A 15,188-nucleotide genomic window follows, 5' to 3' on the forward strand; every position below is an offset into this window, starting at 1 on the left:
CTGATTTTGACTTCATGTGATTTAATGATAAACTGATAAAGTAATTAACAGATCTGACCATATCATCTTAGGCAAAATATATCTGAGGTTTTCTAAACCTGGGGATCCAAGTCTGGGCTCTAAAACAAATGGGGAGCTGCTCTGGCCAGGTAGTTCAGTTGGTTAGAGCATTGTCCTGATACACAAAAGTTGTGGGTTCGTTCCCTGGTCAGGGCACATGCAAGAACAGATCAATGTTTCTGTCTCTTTCTTTCTCTAAAGTCAATAAATAATTTTAAAAATAATAAAATATTTTATAGAAATAATAAAACAAACAGGGAGTTGCCATAGCTGTCATGAAGGGAAAAAAATTAATCAAACTACTTTAAAACAAACTGCATTCCTGCATATTGATTAAACCCGAGAATAGATGGTGGTTTCTGCTCTTCTGCCAGTTCTTGCCTTGCTTCTTCCCTTTCCTTTGCTCCCTGCCTGCCTTCTGCCTCTGCCTTGCCCTAAACATTCTGTTCCATTCTCACTGCCCTAACTGCAGACTCCCTCTCAGGACCCCAGGAGAGCAGCCCCTCCTACTGCCTAGGGAGGCTTTCCTGACTGCAGTCTCTAGCGAGGCCAGCACATTGAGGTCATTGCTCTCCCTGCCAAATGACTGGCCTTAGTTCAGTTTCTCCATCTGTCTGAGCTTCATGGAAAACATGATTGTTGCTCTAGGCTCTTTATTATATGTCCTGCCTTAGGTCTGCTTTGCATCTGCATTTTGGTTTTTCCCCCACCCGCACCTCTACCCCCTGCCTTTTCTTTCTCTAACTCTCCCCAGACTAGAGTCACATCTGTTTTCCAGTCTCTGTACTCTCACTGTAGAGCAGATGGGAGAAGAGCAAGTTCTGGGCCAAGCAGACCAGGAAAGAGCTGGGTCTGTACTCAGACTTGTTCTAGGAACTCACCAGAATTGCCACATATGTCAGAAATGGAACACTGGGTGCTCCCTCAGAGGAATCAGAGGTGCTATTTGCTTATGTCTCATTATGTCCATTTCTTTCCCTTCTTTCTAGCTTCACAGCTGGTTAGCTTTCTTCTTTCCTCTCATCCTCCTCCCTTTCTTTCATCCTTTCTTCATCATTCACCCTCCTTTTCTCTAGTTTGTAACTTATTAACTCTATCTACCCTCTGTGTCCACCTGTATTCCTCTCTAAGTTAGCTCACCAGGGATGTACACAATGTAGACTATAGGAGTTAACAGACACTTTTACACACACTTCTAGGACACAGAAAGTCAACCACTTCTCATATCTGAGTTTCTAAAATGTCAGTTGATGGCCTTGGCCAGTTGGCTCAATGGTAGAGCATTGGCCCGGCATGTGGACGTCCTGGATTTGATTCCCGGTCAGGGCACATAGGAAAAGCACCCATCTGCTTCTCCACCCCTTCCTCTCTCACTTCTGTCTCTCTCTTCTCCTCCTGCATCCATGGATCAGTGGAGTGAGTTGGCCCAGGGCATTCAGCCTGGCTCTATGGACTCTGCCTCTGGTGCTAAGAAGAGCTTGGTTGCTGAGCAATGAAGCAATGCTCAGATGGGCAGAGCATCAACCCCTCATGGGCTTGCTGGGTAAATACTGGTTGGGGCACATACAGAAGTCTGTCTATCTGCCTCCTCTCCTCTCACTGAATAAAAAATAAAATGAAATGAAATAAAATAAAATAAAATGGCAGTTGATTCTCTCCAAAGTAGAACTATTTTAATGATCTAACGACTAACATTTCCTTGAATGAAAACAACAAATACAAAATCTTTAAAATTCCTGGATCTGAGAAGGTGATATTATGTGATTTGAGGCGAAACATTGGTGAAAAATAAGCCAGGCAGAACAAACACAAACTCAGCTTTCAAATTCTTTGGGCTTCTGATGGCATTTTGTCCTTAAAATTCCAGAAACCAAGATTCTTAGCACAAACTTAAAGCCAAAAGACAGAGTGCAGCTGGCATCTGCTCTCACAGAGCTCCTCCACACTTCACAGGGACTTAGAGGGTACTGTGTTCCTCAACGTTTTCAAACTCTCAGACAGCCGGCCCTCCTCTTGGACAAAAAGCATGTGGTATCTGTTTTTCCTTGGATGTGGGAACAAAGGGGATACTCAGAGGAAGGAAAGAACAACAACGAGAGTCTGCATGTGTGGGTCAAGAAAGAGGCAAAGAAAGAAGAGAAATAACAAGGATACAAAAGAATTTGTTGGTATTGAAGAGATGAATGTCCAAAAAGGACAAAAGTGAGAAAGGAAGGTGCAAAATGCTTTAGACATGGAAGATAGTCAGAGATAGAAACAGAATCTCCTACATGATGTTATGCAAGAAATACAGTCATGTGTCCACCAGCGGTCTTGTAAAAACAAAGTAAATGGATTCGCCCTGGCCCTCTTTTGTCTGAGTCTCAGAACAGATACCTGGAATGAAGCTCATCCTTGTTAAAGATCATAAAAATCCTTATCTATTAATAAAACCTAAAATAGAAAAAAAGAAACAGAACCTGGTGATGAGCAGTAAAGCATTCTAAGGGTGAGACAGAACCAATTAGGTGAGAAGGAACCCCAGGGAAAGGGGAGTGCTGGGGTCAGATTGCGAGAGGGGAAAGCAGGTTCATGGAAGAAGGCATACATGAGCTTGGGCCAGCCCTTCTCGTTAGCAGCAGTATCTCTCACTGATGTGGTCATAACCTTTGGAATGAGGGTGTGAGTGATGCAGATTCTCACCCCCCTTCTCATTTCAGCCTCATTGTACTCCTTTAGCCTGGCTCTCTCTCCTTCTCTCTCTCTCTCTTGCTCTCCCTCATCTCATTGTTTCAGGAGGCCAAATTTGAAGTCCTTCCCAGGGAGTGGTCCTGTTCATCTTATTCTCCAGCCAAAGTAGAATAGCGTGAGAAGGAGAGAGACACAGTCAGCATCCAAAGGACTCGGTGGAAAGAGCAGAAGACCATAGACAGTGAGTTGTTTGATTGTACAAAACCCTAAACAAACAGAGGGAGTGTGTGTGTATGCATATGTGTGTGTATGGATGGATGCATTGAAGGGCTGGAGGGGGGCAATGGGAAATGTCACTGAACTTAAAATTGAGCAGACATCCCAGTTATCCATGAAATTCGAATGAAAAAAGACACCGTGATGAGCAGGTCATATAAACCAGTCAGAGATATCAAAAGAGAAGAAGATCAGACCATAGGATTGAAAGAGACTACATGATAGGGGCAAACCTGGATTATTTAGAATATGAAATTTCCTCTGACTTGGTAGAGAAGAGTAATGAGAGTGAGAATAATGATAAGTGGTCAAAGAATAGAATTTGAACTGAGAAATAAATGTTGGGTGACAGATAAGAGAGAAAGGGTGAGAGTCTTATGGAGGACCAGGAAAGCTCTTGAGAAGACAAAGAGACAGAGGCCACAGACATCCTTCCCTGGAACTGGAATGCTGATGTGTCCTGAGCATTACCATCTGTACTCTCCCCACCATCCCTGTTAGGTATGCTGCTTTTGGGACCCAAGGTGCTGCTGTTTCTCACTGCACTCATCATTCCCTCGGGTGAGTCCCTACCTTTATTCTTTTCTCCCTGCAATGCCAGCTCCTTGGCTATACATGTGTCTGGAGGTGTGTGTTAGGGTGGAATAGAAGCAGGTTGAAGGGGAATTGGGAGAGAGCTGCTTGCTCTTGAGTTCTAGAATTGCTATGAAAGAGAAGAAACAGATTTGTGTTAAAGAAAAAAGGGCAGAGACATGGAAAGAGATGACCTCCAGCCTTGGGAAAGGGTATCCTGAGAGTTATGAAATTGAGGTGAAATGAAGAGACACACAAATGATATTAACCAAAAGAGAGGGTCGCACAATTAAATGCCCAAGTAGACAAATACCAAAGGGAAATGGAGCTGACACACAAATGCATACACAAACACATTAGAGATCAACTCATAAGACACCAGATCAAATGTAAATTCTGTAGAAAAAGAAGAATAGGTACCAAACACTAGTACCAGCAAATCCTCACAGATTTCAGAGAAACTAGCTAGAAAGTTAGCTGCAGAAGATGAACTTTGGATTTAAAACAAAAAGAAAGAATAAAAGAAAGAAAGAAAACCTATTTTATTTGTTCTTATTCTGCCAGATACAGACTGTGAGAAAATGCTTTTTGCCTTGTTCAGTAGTGTAGCTAAAGGCTCAGCTGTGGGCATGGAAGGACAGGGCACCTGAGAAAGGCTGCTGGCCGTCTCTGTGCAACAGGCCCCCATTCCTTCTGGTTGGGAAGGAGGACAGAGGCGTGCTGAGTCAGGGCATAACAGAGATTGTTCTCAGGAATTCATTGTCCTTCTTGAGTGTTTCCACATTTGCGTGATCTGAGTCATTTTGTATGGAACCACATAAAAATAAAGCACAGAAAGACAAAGTAGAACAATTTCTCCATCATTTTCTGGTTCATCTCATAACAGCTTTTTTGAATACAGGGCTGGAGTCACTCACATTCCTTTTTTTCCTCCTTTGGTACAGATTGGACACCTCTAGGGGTCAGTGGTCAAGGAGAAGGTAGGTGAACCCTCGGATCTGGGCTCTGTTGCAGTTCTTATCAGTGTGATGTAAATGAATGGTCAGAGTTAAAGAATGGTAATACAACAAGATGTGGGAAATAGCGTCTAATTCACCAGTTCCCACAATCCTATTATCCCATTCATAAAACCTTATGTGTGTTTTTCTCTATATATTAAAATACTTTTCATCAAAACTTCCTCTATGCCCATCTTTTTGCTTCCATTCTCTTCTATTACAACTCTTATCCTGGTCAGAAAATGCCCATTAATCTAAACAAAGCATTTTGCATCCATGTAACAGTGGAGAAACTAAAATGCAAAGACAGGACAGGAAGTCATCTCAGTACAACAATGAAACTGTGGTACCACTGGGCGGAACTTGCAAGTTTGGGCTTCCAAAGGACTACTTCCTTCAGCTTAACGAAGGAAACTCCAGTCAACATCTCCACTCTGCCTCCAGACATTCAACATAATTATAATCTATCTCTGACTTTTCCCAACCCTGGTGAGCGCAGCAATATGGAACCCATAAACAGGCCATAAAATCAAATTAGTGGGTCACAACTGGTTTTTTTAAAATTTTAATTTAATTTTATTTATTTCAATTTATTTATTGATTTCAGAGAGAGGGGAAGGGAGAAAGACAGAGAGGCAGACAGAAATATCAATCTGTTTCTGTCTGTGCCCTTACCAGGGATTGACCCTACAACCTTCGCATATTGGGATGACACTCTAGCCAACTGAGCTAACTGGCCAGGGCACAACTGGCATTTTTTTCAAAGAATTAAGATAAACTAAAACTGAAACAGAGACGCGCAAGTCCATTGCAAGAGTCAAGAATTGTTTCAGTTTTATGTGTACATTGGGGCATGGTATAATTTCTTATATCATATGAGTTCTGGAACAGAAGGTAAAAACAGAGAATTATCTTTTTTCTCTGTTGTGAGCAAAGAAGTATGAATCCCTAAATATATATTTTTTTCCTTTTTTTTTTTTTAAAAAAAAATAGAATGCTTCACAAATTTGTTATCATCCTTACGCAGGGGCCACATTAATCTTCTCGTACTGTTCCAATTTCAGTGTATGTGCTGCCAAGGTGAGGACGCAATCCCAAAACTTCTGAACCAAATCAGATTTCTGCACGAACAGAACTAAAAATCTGAATTCATTTCTCTGGGCTGGTTAAGGTCCAGTCCTGTTTTATGAGACTTTGTGATGCCTTTTTAAAAAAAACATCAGAAATGTTATAAGATAAAATGAAAATGTCTCCTTAAGATTTCTTTTCGGAGAACAGAAATTCTTGTGAAGTGTTTGTATGGTGGGAGCTTGTTGAAAGTGTGGGTAAACTGAGGACTATGTGGCCATGCAGTACTCTGCCCTGGAATCCTGAGGTGGCTGGGATCCGGGGCGGCTGGGATGCACCCTCGCCCTCTTGGCTCCTCTCTGCTTCTCCTCTGCTGCTGGGAGAGGCTGGCCAGGAATGTGGCGGCTGGAGAGCGAGGGAAACGGGGCCAGGTCGGGCTACACCCCGGGAGGCTTCACTCCCCTGTCAGTCTCAGGACGGATTCAGGTCCGTGGTTTTATAAATATCCTGTTGGATTGAAACAGACCTGGATTCCTTTCATCAAAATTTGTTCTGAAAGAAGAAAGTTGATACTGAGCATTAAAGATAAAAAATACTCTGTTGTCAGATCTGATGATTTTTCTGTCTGGAATTTTTTTTCTTTTTAAAGGGTGAAGTAAGCAGTAAATGGGGAAAGTCTTCATAATGTTCTGTTTGTGGTTTGCCTCTACTACAATGGTCAGTAACTCTGACATGCTTTATTAAAATGCTGTTCTCATCAAATTTGAATCTGACATAGATTCTAAAGTAAAAAAAAAAAAAAAAAAAAGTCAAACCAAACTATATGAATTTGCTGACCTCTAGTGAGTAAAATAGAGTATGACTATAAGCTTTCTACAATGAATGATCATTATAGGTGGGATGTTTACTATTTAGATGTCAACAATGCTTTGTTATTTTGTTTTTTAAAGTCAAAACAAGTTGTTCCAGCCTGACCTGTGGTGGCGCAGTGGGTAAAGCTCTGACCTAGAACACTCACCATTCCAAACCCCACGCTTGCCTGGTCAAGGCACATATGGGACATATGGGAGAGGATGTTTCCTGCTCTTCCCCTCCTTCTCTCTCTTTCTCTCTTTCCTCACTAAAATAAATAAATAATTATTTTAAAAAACCCAAGTTGTTCGAGAAAGTGCTATTATTTGTGGTTTTAAAGTTTTAAATAGTTTTCTTAGTTTGTCCCAATAGATTACACCTTAAGAATTGGACAATTTTTATTCCTTCATCTCCTGCCTTTACTTTCCGATGATCAACTACAAGGCATTGTCTACTAACACAGGCATTTCCCCTCCCCTCTCTTCACCTCACTTCTCACAGAGTCATAAAATTACCAATATTTGTGAACACTTGTGTATGTAATAAGCATATCAGCAGACAGAAAGCCAATGACATCAAAGTGATAAATGATCAAAATCAGTGTCTTTGATAAAGATAACTTCCATTTTGAGTAAGCATTGAAAAAAGGCCATCAATCCATTATACTTATTTAACAAGGTCTATGACCTTGGGTAAATTATTTATTTTTCTGGTGCTCAGTTTTATCATCTTTAAAAAACAGAAATTTAATAGTGGCTGGCACATAGTTAACAGAGATTAGCTAAATGTGTTATCACCTGTTAGGACAATAAAATCTAATGCTTAAAGCCTAATTGAGAAAGGGGTGCCTGTGGAGGATTATCTGATGGGCATGCAGTTTAGTTTATTCATTCCTCTCAATAATACAAAGGAAAAAGGATATTCTAGGCCAAGGACTGCATGGGTATATTCGTGGAAGTAGGAAAGTGTGACATTTGTTTGGGTTATAAGGAGAAAAGACTTAGGCTGGGAAGCAAACAAAGCAAAAACAGTTGTGGGATAGTTATTCTGTGTTGGCTACTGTGCTAGACAATTTCACTTACTGGGAGTGCAAGGGTAGGTTGGGTAAAGAGAATCCTCAGAAAATATTTTCTGATTTTTTTATTTAGCTGATGTGACTCCAGTGCCTCCAGAAACATATACGGAAGATCCTAGTAAGCTACCCTTTTGTTTGTTTATTTTTTTGCTTTCATACTGGGGATAGAGGGATTGAGGATGATGATGATATCTGTACAAAGATAAATGAAGACTAGAAAAGAGGTTGGTGGACCCTCTAAACTCATGCAGAGCTCTACTGTCTATCTCAGTTGCCACTGATGCTATAAGCATGCTCATCATTTCCTCTCCTCCATTTACTTCTGTGGGAGTCACTGACTTTTTTTTTTTGTATTTTTCTGAAGTGAGAGGCAGGCAGCAGACAGACTCTCGCAAGCGCCCGGTTGGGATCCATCTGGCATGCCCACCAGGGGGCGATACTTGGCCCATCTGGGGCATTGCTCTGTGGCAACTGGAGACATTCTAGTGCCTGAGTTGGAGGCCACAGAGCCATCCTCAGTGCCCGGGCCAACTTTGCTCCCATGGAGCATTGGCTGCTGGAGGAGAAGAGAGAGACAGAGAGAAAGGAGAGGGGGGAAGGGTGGAGAAGCAGATGGGCACCTCTCCTGTGTGCCCTGGTCGGGAATCAAACCCAGGACTTCGACATGCTGGGCCGATGCTCTACCACTGAGCCAACCGGCCAGGGCCATAGTCCTTGACTTTTGCCCCACCATCCACAATCTTTCATCTCAATCTTTCTTGCCTCTTTTGACATCATCATCTCTCCTTATTCTGCTTCCCTTTCTACTTTTCCCACTTGCATTTTTATTCTCTGTACTGTATCTTTGCAGATCTGGTAAATGAACCCTCTACAGATGAAACAGGTATGTTTTACTACAGTTCTTTAAAAAATGGCATTATTCTCATTACTATTCACAATATTTATTCTAGCACTTTATTTAATCTTATGTTTTTATCTCTGGGAAAGGCATAGCAGGATTGTGGGCATGTCATTCTCAGTGACAGTGGGATAAAAAGAAAAAGAGCTCCTTTAGTCCTCTATAAAGAGGAGACAAAGTAGGTTAATAGCTAAAATAAGGCACGAATGATAAAGGCTCCCAAAAATTAGTATAATGTCAATAGGACAAATATTCTTCAAAAAATATTCACAATTACTTCAATTAACTCTATTTCATTGGACATATTACACAAACCCAGCCGTAGCCTTGACCCTGCCCTAATAACGCCATTCTCCCTTTTTTTATTTTACCTTCTCCATTGACCATTCAAAGCCCTCCTCACACCTGCTGTTTTGTGCCTTTCAGTTCTGGCTGATATCGTGCCTTCCACAGATGAGCTGGGTGAGTTCAGATCTTGGATCCCAGAGCCACTGGGGCCATTTTGGGTTTCCCTAGACCCCATTATGGAAGGCAGTAGAGCTGGTGAAAGATCCTAAGTAGACAGGGTTACAGTTTAGTCAACACTTTTTTTTCCAACAGAATCAATTTAAATTAATGACATTTTTGATCCCCTAACAAGCAGAAATTGTGCTATGTATTTGATATACAAAATACCAATGCATGATCTTTCTAAGGTCCTAAGAGTAAATGGGTAAAGACAAGACATATAAACAAAGAAATGTATGAGGAGATAAAGGAAAATTTTCTAGAAGAAGTAATGGTTGAACTGAATCTTTTTTTTTTTTTTTTTTTTTTTTTTTTACAGACAGAGAGAGAGTCAGAGAGAGGGATAGATAGGAACAGACAGACAGGAACGAAGAGAGATGAGAAGCATCAATCATCAGTTTTTCATTGCGACACCTTAGTTGTTCATTGATTGCTTTCTCATATGTGCCTTGACTGCAGGCCTTCAGCAGACTGAGTAACCCATTGTTTAAGCCAGTGACCTTGGGTCCAAGCTGGTGAGCTTTGTTCAAAGCAGATGAGCCCACGCTCAAGCTGGTGACCTCGGGGTCTTGAACCTGGGTCTTTTGCGTCCCAGTCTGACGCTCTATCCACTGCGCCACTGCCTGGTCAGGCAAACTGAATCTTGAAAGAAGAATTGGAGCAAGCCAGGCAATCAGGAAAAAGATGTGCATTCCAACCAAGGAGAATAGCTTTCAAACATGTGAAAGCAGAGCTTGGTGTATGGAGGAACTGAGTTTTTTGAATGATTAGAGTCAAAACCGCAAGGAACAAGTGGTAGGACATGAGAAAAGGAGATAGAAACTAGAATATTTTTAAACAAATGTTTACCAAAAACCTGTTACTTATGTGTCAGGGATATAAAGATGTAAAAGTAAACAAAACTAATTTTTTACTAGGTTATTTTTGGTGTTTTTTCTTTTTGTCTGATAGATAAGATAGACAAGTGAATAGAGTCCTTGACATTATTCAATGTTGGAGATTAGGAAAAGCTTTTCTGGAGGGCACATTGACTAAGTTGCTTCTTGAAAATCAAGTAGAAGTGAACCAAGTGGAGAGAAGGGGGAGGAGCTTTTAGGTAAAAAAAAAATGTTGGCAGAGGCTCAAGATGGAAATAAAAACCAGAGTATAGTTTATGCAAAGGAGGTTCAAATCAGATTTGTGAATTGGAAAACCAAGGAGAATGATTTTTGCAGTCATCCCAATAAAGATGGTAGCTTGAAGTAAGGTAGACATAGTGAGAATTGAATGTGAGCTGTTAAGAAAGAGGAGACTTCAACTTTTTATCAGGTAGATGCTGGCTACTGGGTGAATGATAGTATCGATCACCATCCAGTCTTTCACCTCAATCTTTCTTGCCTCCTTTAACATCATCATCCCTTATTGGTAAAGGGGAAAAAGTTGTAAGACAGTTTGAGATATTGTTGGATTTGAAGGATCTTTGAAAAATCCATAAACTCTTTCATAACATGGCAGCTAGTTTTATAGGTATAGAGCTTAGAAGTGGGATCTGGATTAGAAGTATAAATTTGAGAATTCTCAGCATGTAAACTTGCAGCTGAAACCATGGGATGGATGAGATCACCTAGCACACTTACTGTAGTATTCTATTAGCAACTCTCCCAATCACATTTTTATAGGTAGCTCCCATGGTTAGTCTATATCCTTAAGATTCATTGTGCTCTTTGGTTTGCTCCATTCTACAAACTAGGCACATATACAACCTGCACTTAGGTTAGGTTTGGCTATGGCTATGACCCCTGCTATTCTTTATGAATAAATTTTATCAAAGAACACATGATGGTGTATCTCATATACAGGAGAAAACTTCTTTTGAAGAAGAGCTTCCACAGGACAAAAATCTTTTCTCTTTTTAACTCTAAGATGAAGCTCTTTGAAGCATATGGCCCTTTGTTTGTGCTCCTGCTAAATTTGCTTGTTATCAACAGCATAAAGATGCTCTCAATATAATACATTTTTCAACTTTCTAGGAGAGAAAGGCAAAATTGTATTTTTATCTTAACTTCTAAATCTCTTCAATTGTGGGAATCCAAACAAACCATTATGGCTTTTCTTTTAGAAGCTGCTAAAGAGTTATAAACTCATTTGCTGCCTGTTATATATAGGTAACCAGATGGGTCTCGAGTGAGGTAACATGACAGTTTCAGAGGTAGTGCTTTCTAGAACTAACAATAATTGAATAAAATTTCTGCCTTCCAGCCTTGCCCAGTGATAAAAATACCTCCACAGGTATGATTGTCTTTTGTATGTCTTTCTCTTAAGCTTTTTTTTTCCTCCCTAGGATTCCTTACCTCCTTGTTCTTTGGAGAGTCCTTCTAGTTTACTTCCAATTCTTTCTCAAAGAATATTTTTAGTATTTTTTATTCTCCCTCTCCTACCACCACCGCTACCTTGTTATATGAGCTTCTGTCCTAAAAGTTATGGTCTAAAGATTAGACCACTGTTGCATGATTCCAAAACAATCCTTTGGATTTCATCTGGTTCAGGTGTTAGGAACTGACTGCAAGGACTACATATTATTAATAATGTCAAGGCTAAAATTGCTTTCTCTAATGTATTGAAAATTCAGATATGCAGCAAAGGTTGAAAACTATTTCAACAGAAAAATAGTTACCCATTTTAGAACTCTCATTCTTCAGAATGGGGTATCAGCATTTCAGTTTACTATTTCACCTGGATAACACTAGAAAGACTTTTTCTTAGAAGAGCCCTCAGAGATTATTATAGCCACTTCAATTTCCAGGTAGGGAAGCACCTAAATTTCAGTTTACTCAAATTCTTAATACTATTTGGTTTTGGTGAGCAGGAAGGAGGTGCCCCAGTTTACAGTGATTCTCTGTTGAGACTAACTACTTCGTGTGTTTTCCCCATTTTATCTTTCCTCTTCCATCCCTTTAAACCAGAGGTAGTCAACCTTTTTATACCTACTGCCCACTTTTGTATCTCTGTTAGTAGTAAAATTTCCTAACCGCCCACCAGTTCCACAGTAATGGTGATTTATAAAGTAGGGAAGTAACTTTACTTTATAAAATTTATAAAGCAGAGTTACAGCAAGTTAAAGCATATAATAATAATTACTTACCAAGTACTTTATGTCAGATTTTTGCTAAGTTTGGCAGAATAAATCTTTATAAAACAACTTACTATAGTTAAATCTATCTTTTTATTTATACTTTGGTTGCTCCGCTACCGCCCACCATGAAAGCTGGAATGCCCACTAGTGGGTGGTAGGGACAAGGTTGACTACCACTGCTAAACTTTTGTTTATATCTTTTCCTTTGCTATGGCTTTCCCTATATTATTGTGTTGGGCTTCTTTAGAGTGCCGGGATGAGAAATTTGCTTGCACAAGACTCTACTCTGTGCATCGGCCAGTCAAGCAATGCATTCATCAGTTATGCTTTACCAGGTAAGGGAGCCCGGACTACCCAGAGAACATCTCCCATGATAGTGTTTTCATGCCAACAACTATTTACTGAGTACCCACTATGGCATTTCAGTCTTTGGAGGGGCAGAAGATTTCAGCATAACCCTTCTAGCTATTCCTGAAGGGGCCAGACAGAACCTGGAGTCTGGATGGAGATATACTGAGAACAAGCTAACAAGTTCTGATGCTGGAGGGCAAATAAAGGCATGGGCTGGAGGAAGGATAGTCATGGGGGAAACACGGGTACGTTGAATTTAGTACCTCATAGCAAATGGCTAGAATAAAAGACCCAAGCCTAAGGTAGAAAATGGTGGGGAGGGGTAAGTATTAAGCTTGATTCTAGGTAGAGTGTGCAAAGTGTCACTAAGAAGAGTAATTAATACCATTTTCTGAAATACTCAAGGAAATTTAGATAAGAAAGAATAAGGAATACAGGAATTGAATAGGCATCTTAGGCCTAGCTACTTCTCTCTCTCTCAATGCTTTTTTTCTGTCTCCCTCCTTAACCATGACTTTGGGACTCTGGCAGCTTACGACGCATGTACATCATCAACAATGAGATCTGCTCCCGCCTTGTCTGTAAAGAGCACGAAGCTATGAAAGGTAAGATAATGTCTGTGTTTTTAGTGGGGGAAGGGACAGGTATGAGAGAGGTAGATAGGGCACAATGCTAATGGACCCACGGTCTGGCTTTGGAGGAGGGCTTTAGGCCACCCCTTCACTCCCATCAGTCCCTGTTCCACCAAGTTCATCCAAATCAGTAGCCTAAGTAAAGCAGCATATTTAATATGTAATCATAACCCTACCAAAGTGCCCCTAGATCTCTCTCCAACTAGACTGTAACTCCCATGCTCTCTTGAATGTAGAGCTATCAGAAGCTCTGGCTGCTTTGAAGATCATTGCTGGGGTTCAGGGAAAAAGGCTTTCAGCCATCACAAATAATAGACTCTGCTAGTCGGCAGCCATGTTTGCAACTCTGAAAAAGCACATTAATTTGGAGACAATAATGTTTGGATAGGGCTGTTAATCAAATTAGAAATAGACTGGACATTTTGAAACTGGCTACGTTATAAAGAGTCCACCACTTCCAAGCACCCTTTATATCGCTTATTGTGAAGTTTCAGAGGTAGAGAAAGGTAGAAAGACTATGAAAACAATTAAAAGTGTCAAAAGTGTGGAACCATGTGTGGTGGGAACAAAGATATTTCTCACCTTCCCCATCACCAGCCCCCAGCGGTGGCTGTGGTTGGAGCGGGCACCACAGACCAGCGGCTTCTGACTCAGCGGCCGCCTGGCGGGGGCTCCTGAGTCAGAGCCGTACTTGACTTCGCAGGAGGAAACCTGCCGCTTGCTCTGCACAAGCCACCTGCAAGGGAAGCACCTTGAGATTGAGGATGAGTATTTGGAACTCTAGGCACTTTCAAGGGTCTCTGGGGACCTAGCCAACTTAGCTCTTTGCACATAGTAAACACTTAAATATATCTTGAGCGACTGAAACTCATTTTTTGGCTATTAGGAAAGTGGGAGCTAGGTGTATAAAGGAAACTAACACTTACTGACAACTGTGCTAGGTACTGTGCATACATTGTTTCATTTTAGTACTCACGACTAAACTGTTGAGGGAGGTATTTTAATGCTTATTTTATAGAAAAGAATAGTGAAGTTCAAAAAATTAAGAAAGTTCCTAGTAAGTGGTAAATAACTAGTAAGTGGCAGTGCCGGGATTCTAACTCAGATCTGTTTCTACAACCTTTTCACTCCACCACACTGTCGTCTTCTCTTTCCCTTAAAACATGAGCCCTGGTTATTTTCCTGCATTCTCATCCCATCATGCTCTGCTTCTCCTCTAGATGAACTTTGCCGGCAGATGGCCGGTCTGCCCCCAAGGCGACTCAGACGGTCCAACTACTTCCGACTTCCTCCCTGTGAAAATGTACATTTGCAGAGACTGAGTGGTCTGTGATCATCAAGGGAAAGGAAAAAAGAAAAAACTGTGTGGGTGGGAGGAAGAGAATGTTCTAGGAAGGGGAAACTCCTTGTAACCATTGTCAGCTAACCCATACACATAAGTATTTTTTAAACTAAACTCTGCAATGTTTAACTTTTGCCCCTACTCCCTGATTTTTCACCCAGACTGAAACATTCATCTCATTTTCAGTACGTACAATACAAAGTCTATATTATTGCATGGTTTTATGGCTTCCCAATATCGTACACGTAGTAGATAAATGGTGACCAGGTGGCTTATATACAAACATGCTATATACAACTTCAAAGGAAAATAAACTAAAAGTTAATATTTACTGCCTGACCTGTGGTGGCGCAGTGGATAAAGCGTCAACCTGGAAATGCTGAGGTCGCCGGTTCAAAACCCTGGGCTTGCCTGGTCAAGGCACATACAGGAGTTGATGCTTCCTGCTCCTCCCCCCTTCTCTCTCTCTCTCTCTCTCTCTCTTTCTCTTTCCCCCCTCTATATAATGAATAAATAAAATCTTTAAAAAATAAATTAAAAAAAAAGTTAATATTTACTACCGAATCTGTCCAAGCTAGATCTTAAGGTGAAAGAAACTATTACTATTTTGGCTAGCCATAGAGCTTCATTTACTTTCCGTTCAAGATTTTCTTAGAATAACTCTCCATTTATCTACAAAATTATAGTCCTTTTTCTTTTAAGTATTTTGATGATTGTCATAACATTGGCCTAGTAGGTCCTCTTTATAAAAAAGATTGTGATAATTTTTGTAGT

The 15,188-nt window shown here is 40.6% G+C and overlaps 1 protein-coding gene and 1 non-coding gene across 2 annotated transcripts; one reads left to right on the top strand and one right to left on the bottom strand.

The window, feature by feature from the left end:
- The first annotated feature begins 2,759 nt into the window (after positions 1–2,759).
- On the top strand, positions 2,760–14,745 carry LOC136327078 (microfibrillar-associated protein 5-like). Its single transcript, XM_066263876.1, has 10 exons — positions 2,760–2,971; positions 3,508–3,567; positions 4,524–4,559; positions 7,646–7,690; positions 8,423–8,455; positions 8,897–8,932; positions 11,216–11,245; positions 12,337–12,424; positions 12,972–13,045; positions 14,293–14,745. Exons 2-10 carry the CDS (start codon positions 3,510–3,512, stop codon positions 14,403–14,405), a joined length of 513 nt encoding a protein of 170 aa, XP_066119973.1. The 5' UTR covers positions 2,760–2,971; positions 3,508–3,509; the 3' UTR covers positions 14,406–14,745.
- LOC136321699 (U6 spliceosomal RNA) lies at positions 5,561–5,665 on the bottom strand. Its single transcript, XR_010728828.1, has one exon. It is a non-coding gene; the product is annotated as a U6 spliceosomal RNA (small nuclear RNA).
- Positions 14,746–15,188: the final 443 nt, after the last annotated feature.

Source organism: Saccopteryx bilineata, chromosome 1 (genome assembly GCF_036850765.1).
Source record: "Saccopteryx bilineata isolate mSacBil1 chromosome 1, mSacBil1_pri_phased_curated, whole genome shotgun sequence".
Lineage (NCBI taxonomy): Eukaryota > Metazoa > Chordata > Mammalia > Chiroptera > Emballonuridae > Saccopteryx > Saccopteryx bilineata.